This window comes from Siniperca chuatsi, linkage group LG21, assembly GCF_020085105.1.
Source record: "Siniperca chuatsi isolate FFG_IHB_CAS linkage group LG21, ASM2008510v1, whole genome shotgun sequence".
NCBI classification, from domain to species: Eukaryota; Metazoa; Chordata; class Actinopteri; order Centrarchiformes; family Sinipercidae; genus Siniperca; species Siniperca chuatsi.
In genome coordinates this window covers 6,945,305-6,967,986 of record NC_058062.1, presented here as the reverse complement: position 1 = coordinate 6,967,986, position 22,682 = coordinate 6,945,305, and the positions used below count along the sequence as shown (strand labels likewise).

Genomic DNA, 22,682 nt, shown 5'->3' with positions numbered 1-22,682 from the left:
GGCTGTACATTTACTGCAGGCTTGAGTGGTTCGACCTTGCCTGAACCTGCAGGGAAAACTACATGCATGTCAGTACAAGTCTCTCCAGCTCAGCAGTGGGAACTGACGCCAACGTCAACTACGCGGTTACGCCTTTCACCCACTGCGCATGTCAGTGATTCTGCCTGTGTTTACCAAGCTGAAGTTGGTTCCATATTCGTTGTGTCCTGACGCTTCAATCACTTTGACACAAGAAACTGTGCAAAAAGGTACGTTTTTAGCTTGTCTGTGAATGGTAGCCTATGTAAAATAATACCGTAGTCATTGTGCATAGTTCTTATGTTATTATAATGTACATATAGCTATATTTGACATAACCATTATAACATTAGTTTGACATGAAAATCTACATTTTGCTTAATTTCAGTCCAAACTATTGCATTTAAAACAGAACAATGTGTAATTTGAGATGACTTTTTAAGCTAAACATGTTCCCCTTCAAATCACGGCTATGAAGAAACCTACGAATACGAAACGCACTTCACTGCCGCTCTCTGTTTTGACTCCATGTATGTGTGGCTGCGTATGTCGCCTCCTTTTCTTCACTAGTTTACTTAATTTCCCACCACTGCTCACCTCCAGCGCTGGCAGCAGAATGGCAGCGGCGGCCCCCAACCCGGAGGACTCTGCCAGGAGCAGCGGTAGCAGCGGCACCGGTACACCCAGCGCCCTTGCCGGTGACGGGGACGCGGAAGAGACCGAGGACTTCACCTCCTCCTCCCACTGCTCGGAGCTCTCTCGGCGGCAGAACGAGCAGAGGAAGCAGGGCTTGTTCTGCGACGTGACGCTGGCCTTCAGCAGCGGGGTGGCTACCGGGAGCGTCCAGAGCTGTGAGTTTTCAGCCCACAGGTCTGTCCTGGCTGCTGCCACCGATTATTTCACCCCCCTGCTGGGAGGACAGTTCTCCGAGTCCTTGTCCGGACGGGTAGAGATGAAGGAATGGAGCTCAGAACTGGGGCCGGACCCGGATACGGTGGAGAGTGTTATCCAATTTATGTACACTGGAGAAATACGCGTTAGCACCTGCAATGTACATGAAGTACTGGAGCTAGCTGATCGGTATGATCTGTTTACATTAACATTTCCGTTTTTGTGTCAGAGAGAGTGATTTTGATAGTCAAAGCATGAGGCCTTCTATGGCTGCTATGTTGCCTAAAAGTAGTGTTTTTATGCTCTGCTTGCAGAAAACAAGACAGGCATGGTTTTAACCAGTCGAAACAGAGTAGTATTATCTAGTTAACAGAAATTGCTCATTCTCTCTGACATCCTTTACTGTATTTTCTCTGTTGGCTCTATATTAGGTTCCTCCTGCTGCAGCTAAAGGATTTCTGTGGTGAGTTCCTTAAGAAAAAGCTGAGCCTGACCAACTGTGTGGCGGTGCACAGTCTAGCCCACATGTACACCTTGGACCAGCTGGCTCTACGGGCTGCAGACATGATCCGCCGCAACTTCCACAAGGTTATCCAGGATGAGGAGTTCTACACGCTGCCCTTTCACCTGGTCCGTGACTGGCTGTCTGATGCAGAGATCACAGTGGATTCTGAGGAGGTGCTATTTGAAGCTGTGGTGAAGTGGGTGCAGAAGAACTCAGAGGAGCGGAACCGCTACTTTGAGGAGCTGTTCCGTCTCCTGAGGCTGCCCCAAATCAAGCCCACCTACCTGACCAGGGTGGTGAAAAATGAGCAGCTGGTGGCCGCAAACGAGGCCTGTCTCCGGCTGGTGTCAGAGGCAGTAGAGGGCCACGCTATTCGTTTTGAGAACCTCAAGTCAGCTGATATGGAGTTCTGGTCCTCCCACATGGCCTCCTTTCAGCCTCGTTTTGGCCAGAACATGGACGTTATAATGGTAGTAGGGGGTGTGTCAGAGGGAGGGGACTACCTGAGTGAGTGTGTGGGCTACTTCATTTATGAGGACCGTTGGGTCAACCTGCCGCACATCCACAACCACCTGGACGGCCATGCCATCGCTGCCACAGAGTCCCACGTCTACGTAGCTGGTTCTATGGAACCAGGCTTTGCTAAGACGGTGGAACGTTACAATCCTAATCGCAACACCTGGGAGCAGGTGAGCAACCTGACTACACGCAAGCACTCCTTTGGTCTCACCAGCATTAAGGATATACTGTATAGCATTGGTGGCCATGGAAACTTCAGTCCAGGTTTCAAAGATGTAAGTGTATACGAGCCTGAGCAGGACAAGTGGCACAATCTGGAATCTGCCCCCAAAATCCTGCGGGATGTGAAGGCAGTGAGTGTGGAGGACCGCTACGTGTATGTCACGGCACGCACACCTGTCGATACAGATAATGAGGATGGACTGAAGACGGTGACCACTCGCTATGACACAGAGACCCGCCAGTGGCAAGATGTTGACTCCCTGCCTCTTATTGACAACTACTGCATCTTCCAGATGGCTGTGGCCTCTACTAACTTCTACCACACTGCCTCCTGCTGCCCCAAGAGCTACACAGTGAGGGATGAGGTTGCCAAGCAGAAGATCAGTGTGCGCATCTCTGATGAGATCCTAGAGAGCCTGCCACCAGAGGTTACCAGCATCGAGGGTGCTGCCATCTGCCACTTTGATGAGGACGTCTTCATCATAGGAGGCTGGAAGAACAGCGATGATGTGGACAAGCAGTACCGCAAGGAGGCCTACCGCTACTGTGCCGAGAGGAAGCGCTGGATGCTGTTGCCGCCCATGCCTCAGCCTCGCTGCCGAGCCACCGCCTGCCATGTCCGGATCCCCTACCGTTTCCTGTATGGCTGCCAGCGCTACCCCATGCCCCAGAACCTGGCTCGCCAGCGAGATCGCATGCAGCAGATGCAGCAGCTTCACCGGCGCACACTCACCCTGCGCCGGCAGCTCCAGTCGCAGATAGAGTGCTGAGCAAATCGGTGTCCATCCAAGAACTACACGGCTCTGTCCAAGGATACACTGCAAGCCACCATTCCATTGCAGCCATCTTCATCGACCCCCACTCATACATAACATGCTGCAGCGGGTCTTGTGTTGCTCTTTTATTAAACTGAACTCTGTGCCATCGGCTCTCATGCTGTGTTGTATTAATGGCTAATTTGTTGAAAGCCATGAAATGTGTGAGCGGGTGTGCACCGACCAGCTGGTGGTCTGTGAGGAGGGATATGGCGAATGTAAACATGTGAATAAGAGTGTTATAAAGCAGCCAACAACTGAATATCCTTTTGTCAAGTATGTTTGTATAGATGCTGTTTATCTGTTTGTACATAAAAAGTATGAAGCTGTATATGTGAACATTTCTATGGATATTTTACATTCCTTTATTGTATGCCTGTACTGGGAAGGCTATGTGACATTACTAATAACTGCATTCCCACAATCCAGCTCGCTAAATGAAGTCATTCATTTCATTGTAACACTGTGACAATCTCTTCTTCATGTATCATCAGTTCAAAGGTCTAACTCTAGCTTATATCATAATTGCTCTATTAGAATGGCTTTGCTTGTTACTGTGCAGCCTCAACAACTAAATATGAATTAATTCAGAAAGGCTGTTAGTCTTAAAATCCTGTAGGCTAGTTTGCTCTTAGATTGCAGTTTCCCTTCAACAGTTGTATTGAGAATGCAAAGTAAGTCATTTTTGTTGCTCATGTAATACTTGAAAACTAGTAATCTTTCTCCAGGTTTCTGAAGAGGTGAAATGAGAGAACTGTAATGTCTAAAAGATGTGATAAGATGTAATGAAATCATTCCTTTGAGTTATCTTAACGTTGAAACATTCTGTTTGGCCACTACCTTAAGCACCAATCATTGGCAATGGCTCAATCATTCCTTTCTTTTGCACTTTGGCAGTCTATTGCTCAGTGTATTCCCATTCATTCAAGAAAAATACATAGAAAATGTGTAAATGTGTAAGTGCAAGAGTGTGTATGATTTGTGTTTGCAGAGCAGAGCTCCTCTACAACTGCACTTTTTGACATCTAATTGTAAAGTCTTACAGAAGCATAGGGATTTAAGTTGCCACTGCACTTTGACTTTGCTTATTTAATTTGTTTCATATCAGACAAGGTGATTGTATTTTGGAAATGCTTTGTTTTAGCCAGCTCAAGCCAGTAAGTTTTGATCTTCTTTAAAAAAACAAACATGTTATCATTATTTGCGGATTTGTTTCCAACATTAAATGTCTTGTAAGACCTTGTGTTACCGTACTTCACTTCCAGCTGGGTGTATATTAGAGATCTACTATGTCGATCTGTGGTCTCTTTTCACCCTCCAAAGAGACTTAGAAATGAGATAAAAAGGAATCAGACTTGTAGACAAAACAAAAGGGGTTGTTAGGTGAATGTGTTGTGACTGATATTCAGAAATTCCCACTGTCCATGCAGTGCCTCTTACAACATAAAGGTTACAGAGCACAGAAATGATATTCATTTCCACTTTATGACCAACATAAATTGCACTGCAAATATTAAGTGGAATAAGCTATGTAATTTGCTTTGCATGTGATAGTCTGACATTGTGTCCTTATTGATGTAAGAAATGCTAATGTCATCACTTGCATTAAAGTTGTTTTGTAAGACAGATGGTTGCACACAGAGTGTATTATTACTAGTTAAATGAATTACTACCACAAAGTCTTGATGTAACCTGCATCTACTAAAAGTTAAATTACTGTTAACTGCTTCATTCCACAGTTCTATTGGTACCTTCCCTACTTTTGTAAAGTGTCCCTGTTTTTGTTCCCTCAAGAGAAACCCTTGGGGAGAGGCAGGGTAGGAACCTTTTATCTGTGCCTTTGCCTTGGGGGGAAGAGTACACAACGGCCAACCTCAAGTTGTGTAAGCAGTAGTGCTGCCTTTACGTGTTTCTCATAGCCTCGTACTTGTGAAAACATCATACGAAAAGAAAGGCCAGAGAATACAAGACATCAAGTATCTTCACTTTTATCATCATTGTAATGACGTTTCCATGTAGACGTTACATCTAAATTACTGGGAAATCATTAAAAAAAATGTACTGTCTACCACTTAGTCTTGTCATTAAAGTGGGACTAAAAATCCCGACACTGTCCACAGTACCCGAAGGCAGCGGAACCACTTTAGCTAACACAGATGATTCTTTCGCAAGCGCAGCAACATTAACGGTTCACATCAACGGAGAGTGACAACTGATGAGAAGCCTGCTGTCAAAGTAACTATAACGGATCGGCAAGCCATTTCAAGAAAATGGTAATCAGATTCATTAAGTTTTTAGGGGAATGCCAAGCACCAAAAAAAAAGAATCGCACATCAACGAACTTGGATAGTAGCTAGCTAAGCGTCCATAGCTTAGCACTGTACTACTGTGATTAACGTTAGCTAACGTTAAGACGGTGTAGTCCCTCATTCGTCCAGGAGTGTTCTATCGTAGAAAAGGTTTCAGTCGTAGTCATCTGGACACTGTTTTCAGAATCAAGACGTTTCGGCTCCCATCCGGAAGTCATTCTCAATTGTGAAAAAATGGGACGGAAACTAGAAATTTAAGCTACTCTAGCTAACGTTATCGTTAACTACACGGATTTCTCTTTGTTAGCTAACGTTATACCTTCTCAGTAAATTACCATACAAGAAACATATTGTTATTATGGCTATGGCGTCATTTTGTGCAGGTAGGGGGTAAGTTAGCTAACGTTAAATAGAGAGTTAATCAACTTGGTGATGGCACCTGACTGGTAAGCTAACGTTAATTATACATGCAGTTGGACTCCTGTTTGATGCCTTAAGAGACAGTGCGTTTTGCAAAACTCCAACGTGACACTTGCACCCATTTTCAATGCTAAGATTTCAGAGTTGTCCAACCCCTCAGTGTGTATGAGGGACCCTCAGAAGGTACAGGAGATCCTGCAGTCCATGGTGAAGGCTGGCTCCAACACCGTACAGGTATACGACATCCAGATCTAGAACAAGCTTCAGTGTCTCCATTTATAGTATTTGCCCTTTATGAATAGTGTATTTTTATTAGTTTCTGTTTTTCGCCTAGGTGATCTCAGATTTTGACATGACCCTAACAAGATTTGCATACAATGGCAAAAGGTGTCCTACCTGTCACAGTAAGTCCACTTATAAATAAGCTGTGGTTTGAGGTTGTCATGTATTTAAAGGTTGTTTCATGGCTGTCATTTTGTGTATTTTATTTGCAGATATTCTCGACGACAGCAAACTTATCTCCAGTGACTGCAGAGATAAGGTAGCACTAATGCCAATAAGTAAACTTCCAATATATTTTCCCCCACATGTAAGCCACAGCAGAGACTTCATAAATATAATGCATTTTCAACTTGTTAAATCATATGAGTGAACTACATGTGTATATGCTTTGTTTTTGCAAAGTTTTAGAAATGTTTATGTTCAAATCTTAAGCACTAGACTACCTTCAAACATAAACAGTATTTAACTTATCATTTCATCTGGTGAATCATTTATTTATGCATTCATTGTCACTCATATTTCGTTTGTCTGCCCTCTAGTGGGCAATAGGGAGAATTAAAACATACAGGCAAACTGAACCATGATCTGTGAATTGAATCTATTCAGCAGTAATGCAGAACTGTGAAAGGTCCTTGTTATAGTCTTCCTGAAGTTAAATCTTCATTTTCCACAGTACATTTTTGTATCCACAATGTGGCATTTTTTTCAATAAGACCACATATTGCTTAACAATATTACAATTTTTAAGTGATTGTCCACACATTCAGTGGCCAGAAACACAACATCCCCTGAAATGCACCCTAATGATTTCCCTCTGAATACCTGGGATATAATCTGACAAAAAGTTGTAAACTGATCGTCTCTAAATCTAACTGGCTGAAATGTAGCTGTTTTCTAGATGTTTACTAGCCAGTTACAGTTTTCTGAAATTTGTCCTGTCTCCATCAGCTGAAGGAGCTGCTCAACACATACTACCCTATAGAGATCGACTCTTCACGATCAGTAGAGGAAAAGTTGCCCCTTATGGTGGAGTGGTGAGTATCTAATACAGCTTTTACTAAAAATTATATTCTGTACTTTAATGTGTTAATAAAACTGTACCACACCTGTATCTTACAGGTGGACTAAAGCCCATGAACTACTGGTACAGCAGGAGATTCAGAAAGACCTGCTGGCCATGGTGGTGCAGGAGTCTGATGCCATGCTGAGGTCAGAAAACCTGCTCCTTCTGAAGACCCAAAAATCAATTTGATAGTTTAAATGTTGAAAACATTTGAAAATATGGGTACTTTAACTCTAATAATGAGCTGATGTTTTAACAGGGAGGGCTACCAGCTCTTCTTTGACCACCTGTATGAGCACAGCATCCCTCTGCTAATCTTCTCTGCTGGAATAGGAGACATCCTAGAAGAGGTTATTCGCCAGGCCGGTGTCTTCCACCCCAACATCAAAGTTTTCTCCAACTACATGGACTTTGATGAGTCTGTGAGTAGCCACACCACGAACTACGATTAGATCCCCACACCAGGGATTGAAATAATGTATTTGACTCTTGATCTGCTGGTACAGGGAGTGTTGAGGGCTTTCAAGGGAGAGCTGATCCACATCTACAATAAAAGGGAAGGTGCGCTGCTCAACACCGGCCATTTCCAGGAGCTGCGGACGAGGCCTAACGTGCTACTGCTGGGAGACTCTCTGGGAGATCTGACTATGGCTGACGGGGTGCAGGACATGGAAAACATCCTCAAGATTGGGTTCCTCAATGACAAGGTCAATAAAAAGCACACACTCGCATGTTCATCAAAATGATTAGATAACAATATTCAGTACCTGCTGCCCTGAGATGAATGTCAGAACTCGAATACATTCACATCTACCCTCTAACAGAATAGTACGCTCCCAATTTTTACCGTGTTAAATAGTCATATTCTGACATTTTAATATACTTCTCATCTGTTTTTTTTTTCTCAGGTGGAGGAGAGGAAGCAGTCTTACTTGGACTCATATGACATTGTGTTGGTAAAAGATGAGACATTGGAAGTCCCTAATGCTATACTGCTCTACCTCACTGGCAATAAGTGAACTGAGAATTTTTTTTTTTTTTTTTTTACCAATGGCCATTTGGTATTGGACACTCCAGTGCCATCAGGAGACAGTTGAAGGCTTATTCATAACCAACTACGAATGTCATTATTTTACGAAACTAACACGAGTCCAATTGACAGCTGCAGCTCAGGCACACGACATCACCCTTTTATATCTTTGTCCATTGGTCTTCCTCTCATGTTTATGGTTAAATGTCTTTTGGACCATACTGTATGTGATGGAAGCCAGATTTGCTCTGTCTACCTACTGTGCAGCATGTAAAGTGTGTGTGGGTGGGTGTCTTTTAAATTTATTTGTTTGGGGTAAGAATTGTGTTGTCAGACAGTTTTGGCCTTCATATAGGATGTAATGATAAAGGGAAAGGAAAACGCACCACATAAATGGCAGCACTTGACACGGCATTCAGTTTGAAACTGATTTCCAGCCTCTTACAATAAACCTCCTTTCCAGCCAATTTCATCCTGAAACCTGACGTTTTTTAAAAATGTTAAACTTTTTATTTCAGTGTCAAGTCTTCAGGTTTCTGGCCATGTTGTCAAGCATGTTTTTTTTTTTAAGGAAACTATATGTTTTCCTTATGTAACACCTCAGTGATACTACAAACATGTAGCTCTTAAAGTATGGCAGAGGTCACTGAGAGGTCAAATGATGTGTAAGAACTAACAGCTACCTCAGAAGTGTTAGGGTATTAAAAAGAAAAATTAAATAGATTTGTTAGTATTTATGATTTCACCTTCACAGTCATTTTAGCTGTGTGGTTTTGGAAAAGTCAACAGTTTATTTCTGCACTGCAACAAACAAAAGTTTAAAAAAAACTTTATAATTGAGGGGTAACACAATATCCAAAAATGACTGTGATGATGGTCTGTCATTTGTGTACAGTCAGTCATGAATTTTCTTATTTTGTCCAAACCCATTACCTCTTCATATGTTCCAACTTGTCTGAAATAAAATTTGGTTTCATCTGTTTCTGATAGTCATGTTTCATTAAAAATGTTTTCAATAAAATTCAGACCACTGAATTAGTTTACCAAAGTAATTTACAGGTACATGTCTGTACATGAACAGTGTGGAAGGAATAAAGTAGGTGTCTTCAGTTTATTATAAAACAACTTTATTTCATGTTCCACAACACGCTTTGTAATATAATTTTCTAAAATGTATAATTTTCTATAATTTTCTGTTATTGTACAAAGAAGCCCAAATATACTGTACAAGCAGTGGTTTTCCATCAATTTACTATTTTATATCTGGAAGAAGGGCCCAGCCCAAATGCTTTCTAAAGTTCAATGTTTGAGTCAAATGCGCCTTTTTCAAGAGAATACAGTTTCACTACAGACAATTTTTCTTCCTTCCACATTTTCAAACACCTGTTTACTGTGCACAACATACTGACCCCTCACATACAGATGTTTTCTTGTGCTGTCAGTGTTGCTCCATTAGAGTAGTTTGACTGCTTCTACTGCAATAGGTGTGAGATGGCATTTATATATTTTTAGAGAATCTAGCAAAGCAAACTGCCTGACCGCCTAAAGGCTCAACAATGTCAGTCTCTGAAACATTTTCAAAATAGTTGCACGACAGTTGCTAAGACGGCAGTGCTGCTCGCCTGTTCCTTACCACCACTGAAATACTGTATGTGTCCCCTTTACAACTCATCTCGTTTCACTTGTTCAGACGCCTCATCCACCTTAAGTTTCAGTTCATTATCCACAATCTTCCCATCTTTATTGCGGTCCTGGTTATTGAACATGTCCTCAATGATGATGTCAGCATTGACCCCTGGCCGAAGACGACCTTTGCCCTCTTTAACTTGGAGCATGACGAACGCAGAAAACTGGAGAAATTAGGAGATAGGGTTGCACTGTTAAAAGCATTTTTACTGCTTAAAAGATATTTAGCTGGGAAAATGACTTAGAGTTAGAATGGGCCTAGTTTGTCTGCTTACCTCCTCTAGAGGAACCTCTTTGTCACCATTGAGGTCCATAGCAGGAAAGAGGGGATTGGGGCTGTCTCCCAGCCACACAAACATGTAGCCTTCAGGCACACCCTTCTGCAGCTCCACTAACTCCAGCTCAAAGAGGAGCACTGCACTCCTGGGAACTCCTCCAGCTGGAGAAAGCAAGATACAAGAGAGAAAACGTGATGTGGGGTAGAAAGAAAGTGTGTGCAGAGTGTGATCTGAGCAGTTTCAATGACTGACCTCCATTTTCACCATGTCCCCAGTGTGGAGGAATGACCACCTCCCTCCTCTCGCCCACACACATGCCACTCAAACCTTCCTCCAGACCCGGGATCACCATGTTTGCTCCGAGAGTCGTGATGGAAGGTGAGTCGTAATGGTCCCTGAAAATGGACACATAACCTGTTACCACATTTTAACAGTGGGGATTTAAAAAAATCCAAGCTAAAAAAAAAAACCTTTCTATGTATTAAAACCTCGAGCCATGCAGGCATACGGGCTGTTGTTATGGATACGTAAGTGGTATGATATCTGCATTTCCAAGCCCACTGAAATCTGTCAGACAAGGAGCCAGCAATGATTACATGCATGAACCATGAGGAGGAGGATGCAGAGTAGCAGAGTGAACAGCAGAGGGCGCTCACGAGGAGTACAGCAGGGTGCCGTCCATCAAGGAACAATTATAACGATAGTGAATCAAATCGTCAGCTTCACTGGTCACGTTGCATTCCTGAGACTTGTGGGTAACTTTAATCTGGACTGGGTCTTTGGGGTTGTGGAAATCAATGACGTGAATGTCAAAGACCAGTACAGCAGAGCCAGGAATGAGGTCTCCTGCAGCGGGAGAAAAAAATAAATTAACATGTTGGTCCATTCCAGGTGTCTTTTGAATCTTCCCACATGCATGTGCCAAACTCACCAACTCCTTCTTCGCCATACGCCATGTGAGGAGGGATGGTAATCCTTCTCTTCTCTCCTATGCACAGCCCATGCAGGGCTTTGTCCATCCCTCGGATCACATATCCCTTGCCAACGTAAGTGTTATAGGTGCTGTTTCGCTGGTAGCTGTCAAAGGAAGCGTTAAACTCAGAGTTAATTTTGCTTATAATTTATTGCTTTCTGAGAATGGAGAAATCTCAGGTTTACCTCGAGTCGAAGGCCTTGCCATCCTGGAAGGTACCGTTGTAGTGGTAGCGGATGTAATCTCCAGTCACCGTCCTGCGGGTGCAGCCTTCGGGCACCTCCTTCACCTCCACAATCAGATCATCCTTAGGGTTGAACACATCAACCATCAGCACCTCGAACACCAGCGTAGCCTGAGGAGGGACCTGAGTCCCTGTTAGGAAAAAAAGCAAGACTTGCAGTGTCTATATATCACAGTTTCATACCAGCATACTCTAACTTTTGAGATTAGTTTCCTGTTTTCCATGCTGACCTTTTTTAGTTCACATTAGTGTAACTTTCAACTTGCAGTGACTTGCAGAGAGTCGTGTATGACATTAGCAATCCGTGTTTACATTACTTTTCTATACATCATTATTGCATAATAATGCAGTAAGCGTGGAGAAATGTCAATCAACACATGTGCCTGCCCTGAACACAACTACAGAGAAACATTTTCAAAATAGTCTCTGCTCTCAACTGTGGCATCGTGCAACAATAATGTAACTTGACAATAAAAGTACATGAGACAAAATGCTCACTGTAATAGATGACCTATCTAAAGCTCCTTTCACACTTTATTACGTAAATGTACCGGCAAGTTTTCAAGTTTGCTGTCATACTAAAATGAACTGAAACCAATGGTTGCTTATAGTTTAGTGTTCTTTGGATAATGGTCAGCAGTAATGAAATGTTATTTGATTTGATTTATAGTTATTCTGCTTAAATGTACAAAACAGCCACAAACTCCTCAAGAGTCCACAATTAACACCCACCAAATGTAAAATGCTACTAAAAATTACTTTAAGCAGATAAAAAAAGGGATCACCTGCCGCTCTCTTATATTACCGCTGACACTCTGACACTGAACAGGTCAAATCCAAGTCTATCAAAGGCCATTGAAACATAAATTAATATAAACAGTAATAATCGTAGGTGAGCAAGTTTGAAATGCAAAACTTTAAAAACCAAATTCATTTCTAACACAGGTTATATTTTGGTATGTGAAAATATTACAGTCATCTTGAACATTATTAGTTAGTACCAGAGCCTTTCTCTCCATATGCCAGGAAGGGTGGGACGATGATGATCCTTCTCTCTCCAACACACATGCCCAAAAGACCCTCGTCCATGCCTTTGATGAGGTCGCCCTGCCCCAAGTAGCTGTCATAGGTTGCATTCCTCGAGTAACTAAATTAAACACAATTCAAAGTTCTTGAAAATCACAGAAACGGACAAGAGATAGCTTAATGTTGAAACCTAACCTCTCACCTTAAAGCACTGCACTACACCTCAGCCTCACCTGGAGTCAAAGGCTGCACCGGACAGCAGGGTGCCGTTATAGTGGTAACGGACAAAATCTGATGCCACACTGGTGCGGTTGCAGCTTGCAGGTTTGCTGAGTGTGCGGATCTGGACCTTGTCCTCAGCGCTCCATACGTCCAGCAGGAGAACATCATACACCAACACAGCGTCAGGAGGAATTACACCACCTGTCAGATCAAAACAACACAGAGTGGCACAAACCAGCACAGATAATGTATCCGACAAAGTGCTGTTTCCTGTGCCACGTTTATCTGCACCTGTTCCGATGCTTCCGTAGGCCAGGTGTGGGGGGATTGTGATCTTCCTGCGTTCATTGACACACATGCCCTGAAGACCGCGGTCCATCCCTGTGATGAGTCTGCCCAGGCCGACCTGGCTGATGAAGGCTTTGCCTCGGTCATGACTGTAGACAGTAAGGGAGAGGTGGATGAGAGAGTTTAATCGATGGAATCCACCAAAGGTAGTAAAGTAGGTAGAAATGTCTAAATAGAAGGTAAGAAAAGGAGAATTTACAATGTGTTAATGTTAAGGTGCAATAAAGTCAGCATCCAATGCTTAATGCACATCAGCAGTCATTTCTGTCATTTAATTTTGAAAACCTAGAGGGTTATTTGATGCATGCCAACAAATGTCTGGCCATAGACAAACTCAACCTTTTCTCTACTTTGGATAGTACTGCTAAAATATAACTCATGGACTTTTATATAAACATACCAGCTAATTATATTCTCACACAGATAAGACAGTCAAAGCAGCTGACACGTCTGCAGTTGACATCTCAGCTGCAGTTTATAGTCTGTGAGCCTAAATCCATTCTTACTGCACTCTGCACCATTTTTACCGCTGGATACGTTATTTGTGTAAGAGCTACTATTACATGCTGTATGCTAGTTCTCGCACGTGAGGTGTACGTAGAAAAAAACTTTGTAGAAAGACAAATAGTTTAAGCTACGAATGACATTAAATGCTGTGTTTCGCTGTAACTTCACCTGGAGTCAAACTTTTTCCCGTCTGTATAGAAGGTACCGTTAAAATGATAACGGATGAAATCTTCTGTTTGCACTTCTCGAGGACAAACTTTCGGTATTTCGTACCGATCGACAACAACATCCACCAGCGGCCCGGGGCTGCAGGTCACAGTAACTACATGAAGGAAAAATAAAACCGAAGATGTGAACAGATCCATTTGGAAAGTTGTGCCAATAACTGCGGAAACTCGCAGAGCAGAGAAAGTCCGTCAGCCAGCGGGGTGATGTGGTTGAAGTAAGAGAGTAAGAGTAAGAGAAGCACCGCAAGAAGCTTGGGACAGTGGAGCGGTGTCAAGACTGCTGGAATGAGATAGGCTACTTCCGGTTAAGATTACAAAATAAATGCCTTCTGGAAGTACATGGTGTATGAAGAAACTGACGATCTTCGTCCACCGGAGGACAAAATGTTATCAACCCACTGAGGGAAATCAGAATCAGAAATACTTTATACTTAAACATCTGCTAAAACCTCTTCAACCCCACTGTCAGTAGAAACTCGTGCTGTGCAGCCAAGCTTTATTTAAACCCACAAGATACCAAATATGTCAGACTGAATCAAAAACATGGAGTCTTCAGTTTGAATAGTTGTTCGGTGTAACCGTAGCTTCAATGAAGAGCCAGGTGATGTAGAATATATATGATACTGTCAGACAGTGCACAACATGTTGATTTTAACAAACTAAACGCTACTTGAGGGTAAATAAAAAAGAGATCACTTGATTTTAAAGTTGCATATGTGATGCAGATGTGATTGTTAAAAGTAGAGAGGATGGGAAGATCCGATTTAGTGTCAGACTTCTAAAACAAGATTTAACACTCTGTTCTAGTTAATGAGACAATTTTTGGTCTTAAAGTTACAGTGTCTTGAATTAGAGTATGGCATAGGCTGACAACTGAGTAATTTTTAGGAGCATTTACTTTGTGCTTTCATTCTGAATGGGAAATCAACAAACTTCCGGCCTTGCTCCGTCTCTCCTTGTCTTGCTTAACGCATGTTTCGGGTCATGTACTCTGGAGAGCAGCAGGAGGAGTGGCCCCTGGGCCCCCACCCACTTTTTAATGGAATTCTGCAAACGTGTTATGCCTGGCTCGGAGGGCTGGCCCATGATTTCACTCACGTATGAGATGAGCCGAAAATTATAATGTGCCTCCCCATAGTCTGAAGTTATTCTTTGCCTGTGTTTTTATTTTCTACATTTTAAACAGTTGTTACACACAGAATTGCTTTGCGGACACATCTGTCTGCCTGAGACAAAAGCTCTGGGTCCTAATAATCATCATGCTCAGACATCTACCAAAAGAGCCTGCGGGGCGTCTGACATTATGAAAAGGTTACAGATATTGCAGACAGCTATGCAAATGGATTTAAAGCTCACCACCCCATGTCTCAGCTTGTCGCTTTGCTTGGAATGTAGGTTCAAATTCTAACCAAGACAACTATTCAGAAAATATATTTTATGAATACATTATCAGCCTACAGTTTGAGAGCTGGAAGTAAAATGGATCAAATTATTAAAAAATAAAAACAATAAGATCCCTGTTAATATGTTACATTTTGGTTAATGGGTCTGTTGGGAAAACACTGAGGAAAGTTGGACCGTCTCGTCTTTCCTGAGGTCCAAACTCAGACTTTGACGACTGTGTCAAGCAAGCCAGAGTTATCACCATTTATACCGGAAGTATGGACTTTTTTCTTCAAGGTAATTGTCAAGAGTTGCATTTGTCAGCTATGGGGCTTCAGATACCAGTTAACTTGCACAGTTGATTAATCGTCCTCTATTTTTGATTTTTTTTGTTAAGTGAAAAATGCTCTGTTTTTCCAGAGCCAGTCGTTTTATTATTCTTATCTGCAGCCACAAAAAATGAATTCCATAATTATAATAAACAAGAAAAACACGCTGATTTTGGCATTTTTGAACCTGGAACATGCAAATGTTTGGCTTTTTTTATTTTTTACCATTTGGGCTACTATTTGCATACATGAAAGCCCCGTATTTTTTCATATTGGGATAAAACTACAGTCTTGCTTGAGGTAATTCAGAACAGTTAACACAATAGTTTGTTTTTAGTCAAATATGCCTGCAGTGCACCACGTGATTTTAGAAGTCTGTAATGTAGCTCAAAACAATTACTTTGACAATAATAAATGCAGACATAATGTTCCCTGTAACGCATCTCAAGTGAGTGTTTGAATTTTATTGTAATATCATGTGGAAAATAATGGAGAGAAGGAAAAAAACACATGAGTGGAGTAAATGGGCCAAACATTCAAAAATAGGCTACCAGTAGAGCCATCGCGCAAATCAGTGGGGCTTTTATTTTGAAAGGTCTGACCAGAAGCTCTTGTTTTCAGCATCTGGTTCAACGCGGCGTTCACAGCCTACGTGCAGACAGACATGAGCAAACTCTGGTAAAGAAAGAGGAAGTTTCTTGATCCATTCAAAACAAGAACAGTCTCCTGCTGGTGCCGGTGGAGGTGATGATGCTCCTGAAAAGCTTGTGTCTGGCCTTTCTCCTCCCGGCCCTGGTGGAGGCTCAGTATGAGCAGTACAGCTTTAGAAGTTTCCCTCAGAAGGACCTCATGCCGCTGGACTCTGCGTACGGCTTCGCGCTGGAGCAGTACGCGGCGCAGAACTGGGCAGAGAGCATCAAGTACCTGGAGCTCAGCCTGCGACTCCACCGGCTGCTGCGGGACAGCGAGGCTTTCTGTAGCCGCAACTGCAGCTCCGTCAGCCGGGACAACGACACCCTGTTCGCCGACAGCAGCCTCCGCGTCGTGCGCCACATCCTGCTGAGGGCTGCGTGCTTAAAAAAGTGCAAGGCGGATTTTCCAGTGTTTACCCTCGCATACCCTCGGAGGGATGTGCTGGAAACTTTCGAGAAAAGGATACCGTATCGGTACATACAGTATGCATACTACCAGGTGAGACCAAAGGCTTGATGTGTCGAGTGTTGTGCCAAAGACTGGAGCGCAAAATAAAAGAAGGCCTTTACCACTAAATTCTTAAGTTACGCCAAATACTTTAATGCGACAATATGACTCTAAACTCACGACACACTCAAAGTCCGCAAAGTGGATGTTACAGAAATAATAAAGTTATTGCAGGACACATAACTGCGAGTTGTCCGTTATATAGTCAGGAACCTACTTATATGTAGATTTAGCATTACCATATAACTGTGCGTAACGGGCTCAATCACTCAACAAAAGTATCTGCAGTCGGTTCCTCGAGGCAGATTGACTCGGTTTGACTCATCGAGAGGAAATTTCTAGGCAGCGAGATGTGCAGAATAATTTCCCTGCTGCTTTGTTGCGCCCTCCTGCCGACCAAGCAGGAGTTGAGCATGTGCCACGTCTCTTCCAGTGTTCTCCTGAAACAAACCCCTCATTCTTCTCTGTCAGACCGGCTGATGAGGACTAGGTTTGCTTACAAGGCAAAAATACTGATCTTTTTGAGTTTCATAAAGTGTGTAATGATCTCCAGGTGATCTCCATGCTACTGTAGACAACATTTATTCTATTGGTGTAATGAAGAAACCCTTTAGCTCTGACTGCTGTGATCCTTCAGAAGCTAGAGGTGTTATTGACACACACCATATCAAAACGTCTGAAAACCTTTAAAGTGGAGCAGTTTATAGTTTTGTCTGGTCTAACTAGTCTGCTCAAGTGAGGGGTGAATCAAAGGTCTCCATCTGGTGATCAAACCACTATGAACAAACATGCTTTTAAACAGGCTTACAGGACTTATACATGACTTTAATATTACTTATTGTATTGCTCTTATGACATTGGACCATGAATAAATGCAATTATCAGCCGAACTGGGTAGTTGAGTGTGTTTACTACATTCAGTTAATCTTTTTCTTCATACACCTGCCATTATCTCTCAATAGTTTTTTCCCCCATCCATTGACTCAACAAGAATCTGTGTTCTGACATCACTGATCCACATCTGTTAGTAGCTGTTGGAGCACAGGGGTCAGGGGTCACGTTATGCAGTGAACAGTGGTAATGACAGGAGCTACTGTTGTCAAAAGCCCTTCATGCCAGTGAGAGAGGGGGTGTATCAAACTGTGACATCCAATGTAAAGCTATGTATTCTTCCTCAGCTTAACAACTTGGAGAAGGCTGTGGCAGCGGCTCACACCTTCCTGAAGAAGAACCCAACTGATCCCTATTTGACCAAGAACATGAACTACTACAAGACGCTGTTTGATGTGGAAGAATATCTTAACGACCACGAGGAGCAGCCGTATGAAGTTCGTAGATTAACATTGTCGTCCTTATCCGGTGTGCAAATTGAACGCATGCTAAACTATTGAAACTTTATAAATGCATTGTCTTTGTCATCCAGAGTGTTTTCCTGAAGAGTGTCATGCTTTACAACAACGGAGACTTCAGCAGCAGTGCCCGAAACATGGAACAGGCCATCACACAGTACTTTGAAATATACAGTGGCTGCTTAGCAGGCTGTGAGGGCTCATATGAGATCTTAGAGTTCAAAGATTTCTATCCCACGCTTGCAGGTAGGAAGTGAGCAATTTAAGAGCAGTTTCATTTCAGTACGTTTTAGACAATAAAATAATGTTTGTTTTTTGCTTGCTTTCTCCTTCCTGCTTCCCTCAGATCTCTACACTGATGTGCTGAAATGTAAGGTAAAATGTGAAGAGCACCTGACACCCAGCGTTGGAGGCTTCTTTGTGGAGAAGTTTGTAGCCACCATGTATCATTACCTGCAGTTTTCCTATTATAAATGTAAGAAGACATTGTTGCTCTGGATTCAGGCTTTTGACAGAAATCTGTAACACTGCTTTTAACATGTATTATTTTGCGATCCTTTTGCAGTGAATGATGTAAAGAACGCTGCTCCGTGTGCAGCCAGTTACATGCTGTTTGACCGTAAAGACCAGGTGATGCAGCAAAATGTAGCGTACTATCGCTTCTACCGGGAGCAGTGGGGACTGGAGGAAAGTGACTTTCAGCCTCGGCCTGTGAGCGAAATAAAGACTTCTTTACTATTCTCTTTTGGTACTTTCAGGACTTTGTTGGTTGAACCAGTGGCTCAACTGATGTAGTTTGGATTGTTTAGAGGCAGCAGAAAGTATTAGCAAAGTTCACAGTGGCTGTACTAAACCAAAGCAGGGAAGCTATAGCATAAAGCGGTCTTGGCGTGAACATTAACACAATCTCAGGGTGGTAATTAGAAACCCATATAATCCCGTAAAGACAGACTTGTTTCCCCATTTTTTTTTTTTGCTTGGTGTCGAGTTGGCAGCAGCTGCTCTGTATGGAGCTGGACTGGCCCATAAACGTCTTTGCCTTCTGAAGCAGGCCCGTTTTCAAATAAGTTTGGTAATGCTGTAAATACTTTAAGGCTTCCATACGGAGAGTCAAAAAAGCAATAAACAAAAGGACAACAGGCCAAATGAGTTGCCTTGCACAGAGCTATAAAACAGTTAGAAGTTGGTTTGTTCTTTCCTGCTGCTCAGGTCAGCGCAAAGGCTGATGTCACTTTTGTTTTTCAGGAGGCCCTGAGGTATTTTAACGAGACAACCAAGCAGAAAGAGATGCTGGAGTTCGCCCTGAACTACCTGCAAACAGACGATGAGGTATGTTGCTGCTGTTGTTGCAAGGCAGAGATGGTGGCAATACTTAAAGTCCAACTGAAGTCACGTTTAGTTGTCCCCTTTTTGCAAACAAAAATAATGTGTTTTTTAAAATTTATTTTTAATAGTTTTTATTATTAAAAGGAACACAAAAAGGTCTTTGGGAAAATATCAGAAATGCTGGAAATGCCACTGGAGGAGCAAGACGTGTGTTTAACTGACAGCAGCTGGCATTTGATTGGCTGTATTGAAACAAGTTCTCCAAGGGTGTGTTTTATTTCTTATGATTTAAGCTTTTCATTTGTAAAGGAGTTATACAGTCTCGCTTAAAGTTAGTGCAGCCACTCTACTGAAGTGTCAGCAGATACTGAATCTGCAGAATATGAGTTCTGCTCTATAGCTAACCACAACCATGACCGTCTATACACATAGAAATTTCCTTAAAGAAACAATAGATTATAACATCATTGCTATAATCTGTCAGAAAAATGACACATTCTAGACAGATTAAAGGACCAGTTCACCCAAATTACAGACGTTATTTTACTCACTCAGAGTAGTGGTATTTAGATATGCTGATTTTATCTGATGAAGTTTTCAGACATCAATCTTTTTTGAACTGCACAAACAAAATTCCTTCAACCTTCATTGTGTGCTCAGGTTTCAGAAACAGATATCTCAAAACCTCAGCAGATAAAACCCAAACTGTCTGCACGACTAGTATGAAAATGTTTTTGTGAACTGATACTTTAACTTGGCTCAACAACAACTAAATTGGCTGATCTAGTTGGAGTTTGTGTCCTTGTTTTCCAATGTAGTAGCTTTTAAGTTTTATCAAAATATTCTAAAACATGTTTGGGGATATAAACTTTTACTTTGGAGGAGTAAACTAGCAGACGAAGTGCAAGCTGCTGTTGAAGTTATGGAAATAGAAGCACAAGAAAAAGGTCTCAGAGGATGAAAGGGAGAGAAAGAGGGGATGAAGGCTGCGGAAGAGAAAGCAGGAGGGGGGCTGTGTTTTCTGCCAGCAGTGTGTGGTATGTGGCTGGGAGGTGTCGGCCACTGAGGCTGTGCCACATCCATTTAACTCAGGTCAGCCCCTCCCATCTCTACACACTGCCTGGACCTGAGGTGGGGAGGACTGTGAGAGAGTTTAGGCTGAATTACATGGTGCACAAGTGACGGATTTATAGAGATATGAAGGAAAAAGTATCAGTTTTGCCAGATAGAATGGAAATAAGATAGTAAAATGCTTGCTTGCTGTTGACTGTGAGTGTTTTGTGTTACCTTTTTAAGGATGTGGTAAATCCAGAAGAAATGGCCACCTCTTCCTCAGAGCATCTTGACACTGAGTTTGAGGGTATGGGAGACTACGAGGAGTCCTTCCTGGCTGAGTGGTGGCAAGAACCCAAAACTAAGTGGGACACCGGAGAGGTCGCAGACTGACATCTGTCCTCATCTCCTGTGCAGAACGCTTCCTCATCCAGCTCTGTCCCACCTCTCATGACAGCATACCAAAGGATGTTGACCTCCCTACAGACAGACACCTACAGAAAAAGCACAACTCTCGCACAGCTGTGTACTTTCACCCACCTGAAGAATAAACGGACAAACAAACTTATCCGTCATGTTGATCAAGAAGAGAGATTGACATATTCTGTCTTGGCTGTCATCAGCCTTTTAAAACTGTTATTTTTATAATCAGTCATTGGCCTGCATGCCAATACTTGTTAATGACTTTTCTACAGTTTTAATTTAATGAAAGCTGAATGACTCTGTGTCATGGTATAAGGAAGGTGACATGTAGCTTTCCTGATGCTGAACGATTTGTCAACCACCAATTGGGTTGTTATAATTTTCTCATAATTAAAGTAATATTTTAATATACTTTTTTTGTTTTTGTCACTTAATACCAATAAGATCATCAAAAATGCAGAAGGTGCAACAACCAATTTGATTGATGATTAGTTGATCACAATTTTGATAATAAATTAATCATTTAAGTAATTTATAATGAAAAAAATGTCAAAAAGTTAAGAGGTTCCAGCTTCTCAAATGTGAGGACTTGCTGCTTTTTTCTGTTTTATACTGTAAATTGAATAATCCCAGGATTTAGACTGATGGTCAGTCAAAACAAGTAATCTGAAGACATCAATGTGGGCTCTGGGAAACTGTAATGGTGATTTTTGCTATTATTTGATTTTATAGACTAAACCACTAATATGAAAAAATAACTGATACATTAATTGATACTAAAAAATAATCGGCAGTTGCAGCCTCAGATTGTAGTACCTCTAGTGATACATAATTCAAAGAAACAATATTGATGTATAGTTTTACACTATTTTGCCCTTAATGTCCCATTCCTACTGTTGTTTAACATAAAGATGATTATGATTTAAAAAAATGGCTTTCAGTAGCAGAAAAACAAAGGATAAAACTCCCAGGTCAAACCATCTTTTAAAACCATAAAAAAGAAATACTAAAACAGGAAGCTGGCGAGTTGTGAGAGGAGGAGGTGTGGTTTCATGTTTTAGTATTTTATTTTATTTCCATTTCAATTCAACTACAAACCTTAGTTAATTTCTTTCTTTTTTGTCTCAATTCAAAAAGATAGTGTCTAAAAATATTGGATACGATGCATCTTATTTTCTCTTTTTTCTCCTAAACTTCAAAATCAGACTGTATTTGATACCAACTCTGTACATATTGTAATAATAACAATAGTGCATCTGCCATAGTGCAAAGCTCAAATGAACCAAACTGACCTCATACACGCGTACAGTCTCAGACAAGCTGCCTGCTGGACCCCAGACTAGATCTCTTTAATCTCATTTACAGTGGGGATCATTACAAAGCCCCTGGGCGTTCATCCAGGGCTCAGGGCTATCAACAAATGTACAAAAGATTCATGACATTTAAGTGACAGCTGGAATGATAAGAGAGATGCGAGACAGCTAGCTTAGCTGTTACGCCACATTTAAAGATGCATGGACAGCGTTGACTAAAGGAGAGATTTGCAGATGCAGGTCGTGTTAACATAGCTTTTAAATAAATCTTCATACAGTGCATTTAACATTCATCTTGCACATATTTACAAATAGGTGTGCATACAGTTGGCTAGTGCTCATTTTCTGTAGATACATGACAAAAACGGCTGAATTCTTTATTAATGTGCTGCCTTTATGGTGCCATGGCTGCAGCGTACAACAGTTTGTAGAAAGAGATGATATTCTAGAGGTAAAAACCTGCCTATCTATCCTGTGATAGGAGGAGTATTAAGGTGTACATGGACACAACTGCCCCTAACACTAATGTAAACACACATACATTCTTCCTTTCTTTAAAAATCTCTTACATCCGTACATTCACTCATGAACAGACATAGAGATTAAACCTCCTAAGCGTACAAACTTTGGGCCTGAAAGTAGTGCGCACGCACACAGACAGATATTGTGGAATGTATGTTGGTCGGTCTGTGGTTGAAAACACTAAGTTACGGTCTCTGCT

General features: G+C 41.9%; 4 protein-coding genes across 6 annotated transcripts; 3 read left to right on the top strand and 1 right to left on the bottom strand.

The window, feature by feature from the left end:
- Positions 1-95: 95 nt before the first annotated feature.
- LOC122868743 (kelch-like protein 11) lies at positions 96-4,596 on the top strand. Of its 2 annotated transcripts, XM_044180999.1 has the most exons (3): positions 96-248; positions 622-1,098; positions 1,341-4,596. In XM_044180999.1, the coding sequence occupies exons 2-3, from the start codon at positions 635-637 to the stop codon at positions 2,923-2,925; spliced, it is 2,049 nt and encodes a 682-aa protein (XP_044036934.1). In that variant the 5' UTR covers positions 96-248; positions 622-634; the 3' UTR covers positions 2,926-4,596. The 2 variants fall into 2 exon arrangements, with proteins under 2 accessions (XP_044036934.1, XP_044036933.1); XM_044180998.1 differs by lacking the exon at positions 96-248 and having other exon boundaries at positions 464-1,098.
- A 490-nt stretch (positions 4,597-5,086) lies between these two features.
- On the top strand, positions 5,087-9,056 carry LOC122868745 (cytosolic 5'-nucleotidase 3-like). 2 transcript variants are annotated; one of them, XM_044181001.1, is made up of 9 exons: positions 5,087-5,243; positions 5,835-5,933; positions 6,034-6,103; positions 6,194-6,240; positions 6,930-7,015; positions 7,101-7,190; positions 7,304-7,466; positions 7,551-7,751; positions 7,953-9,056. In XM_044181001.1, exons 1-9 carry the CDS (start codon positions 5,241-5,243, stop codon positions 8,061-8,063), a joined length of 870 nt encoding a protein of 289 aa, XP_044036936.1. In that variant the 5' UTR covers positions 5,087-5,240; the 3' UTR covers positions 8,064-9,056. The 2 variants fall into 2 exon arrangements, with proteins under 2 accessions (XP_044036936.1, XP_044036937.1); XM_044181002.1 differs by having other exon boundaries at positions 5,107-5,205.
- Positions 9,057-9,179: 123 nt separating this feature from the next.
- On the bottom strand, positions 9,180-13,863 carry fkbp10a (FKBP prolyl isomerase 10a). Its single transcript, XM_044181000.1, has 10 exons — positions 13,527-13,863; positions 12,795-12,940; positions 12,515-12,704; positions 12,257-12,402; positions 11,197-11,386; positions 10,970-11,115; positions 10,695-10,884; positions 10,291-10,433; positions 10,036-10,199; positions 9,180-9,924 (listed from the first exon to the last, which is right to left on the bottom strand). Exons 1-10 carry the CDS (start codon positions 13,721-13,723, stop codon positions 9,736-9,738), a joined length of 1,701 nt encoding a protein of 566 aa, XP_044036935.1. The 5' UTR covers positions 13,724-13,863; the 3' UTR covers positions 9,180-9,735.
- Positions 13,864-15,913: 2,050 nt separating this feature from the next.
- On the top strand, positions 15,914-21,059 carry p3h4 (prolyl 3-hydroxylase family member 4 (inactive)). The gene is made up of 7 exons (XM_044181445.1): positions 15,914-16,488; positions 17,676-17,825; positions 17,921-18,092; positions 18,193-18,321; positions 18,412-18,557; positions 19,092-19,175; positions 20,469-21,059. Exons 1-7 carry the CDS (start codon positions 16,045-16,047, stop codon positions 20,616-20,618), a joined length of 1,275 nt encoding a protein of 424 aa, XP_044037380.1. The 5' UTR covers positions 15,914-16,044; the 3' UTR covers positions 20,619-21,059.
- Positions 21,060-22,682: the final 1,623 nt, after the last annotated feature.

What these genes read in the sequence shown, in the direction of transcription:
- LOC122868743 (XM_044180998.1), top strand. Translation starts at nt 491, where the DNA reads ATGAAGAAACCTACGAATACGAAACGCACTTCACTGCCGCTCTCTGTT. An exon ending in GTACTGGAGCTAGCTGATCG is followed by an intron (nt 1,099 to 1,340) that starts GTATGATCTGTT and finishes GCTCTATATTAG; the next exon opens with GTTCCTCCTGCTGCAGCTAA.
- LOC122868745 (XM_044181001.1), top strand. An exon ending in CCAGTGACTGCAGAGATAAG is followed by an intron (nt 6,241 to 6,929) that starts GTAGCACTAATG and finishes TGTCTCCATCAG; the next exon opens with CTGAAGGAGCTGCTCAACAC. An exon ending in GAGTCTGATGCCATGCTGAG is followed by an intron (nt 7,191 to 7,303) that starts GTCAGAAAACCT and finishes ATGTTTTAACAG; the next exon opens with GGAGGGCTACCAGCTCTTCT.
- fkbp10a (XM_044181000.1), bottom strand. Translation starts at nt 13,723, where the DNA reads ATGGATCTGTTCACATCTTCGGTTTTATTTTTCCTTCATGTAGTTACT. An exon ending in CTACGGAAGCATCGGAACAG is followed by an intron (nt 12,705 to 12,794) that starts GTGCAGATAAAC and finishes TTGATCTGACAG; the next exon opens with GTGGTGTAATTCCTCCTGAC. An exon ending in GGCACCCTGCTGTACTCCTC is followed by an intron (nt 10,434 to 10,694) that starts GTGAGCGCCCTC and finishes GTCCATTTTCAG; the next exon opens with GGACCATTACGACTCACCTT.
- p3h4 (XM_044181445.1), top strand. Translation starts at nt 16,045, where the DNA reads ATGATGCTCCTGAAAAGCTTGTGTCTGGCCTTTCTCCTCCCGGCCCTG. An exon ending in TTTCTATCCCACGCTTGCAG is followed by an intron (nt 18,093 to 18,192) that starts GTAGGAAGTGAG and finishes TGCTTCCCTCAG; the next exon opens with ATCTCTACACTGATGTGCTG. An exon ending in GTGACTTTCAGCCTCGGCCT is followed by an intron (nt 18,558 to 19,091) that starts GTGAGCGAAATA and finishes TTTGTTTTTCAG; the next exon opens with GAGGCCCTGAGGTATTTTAA.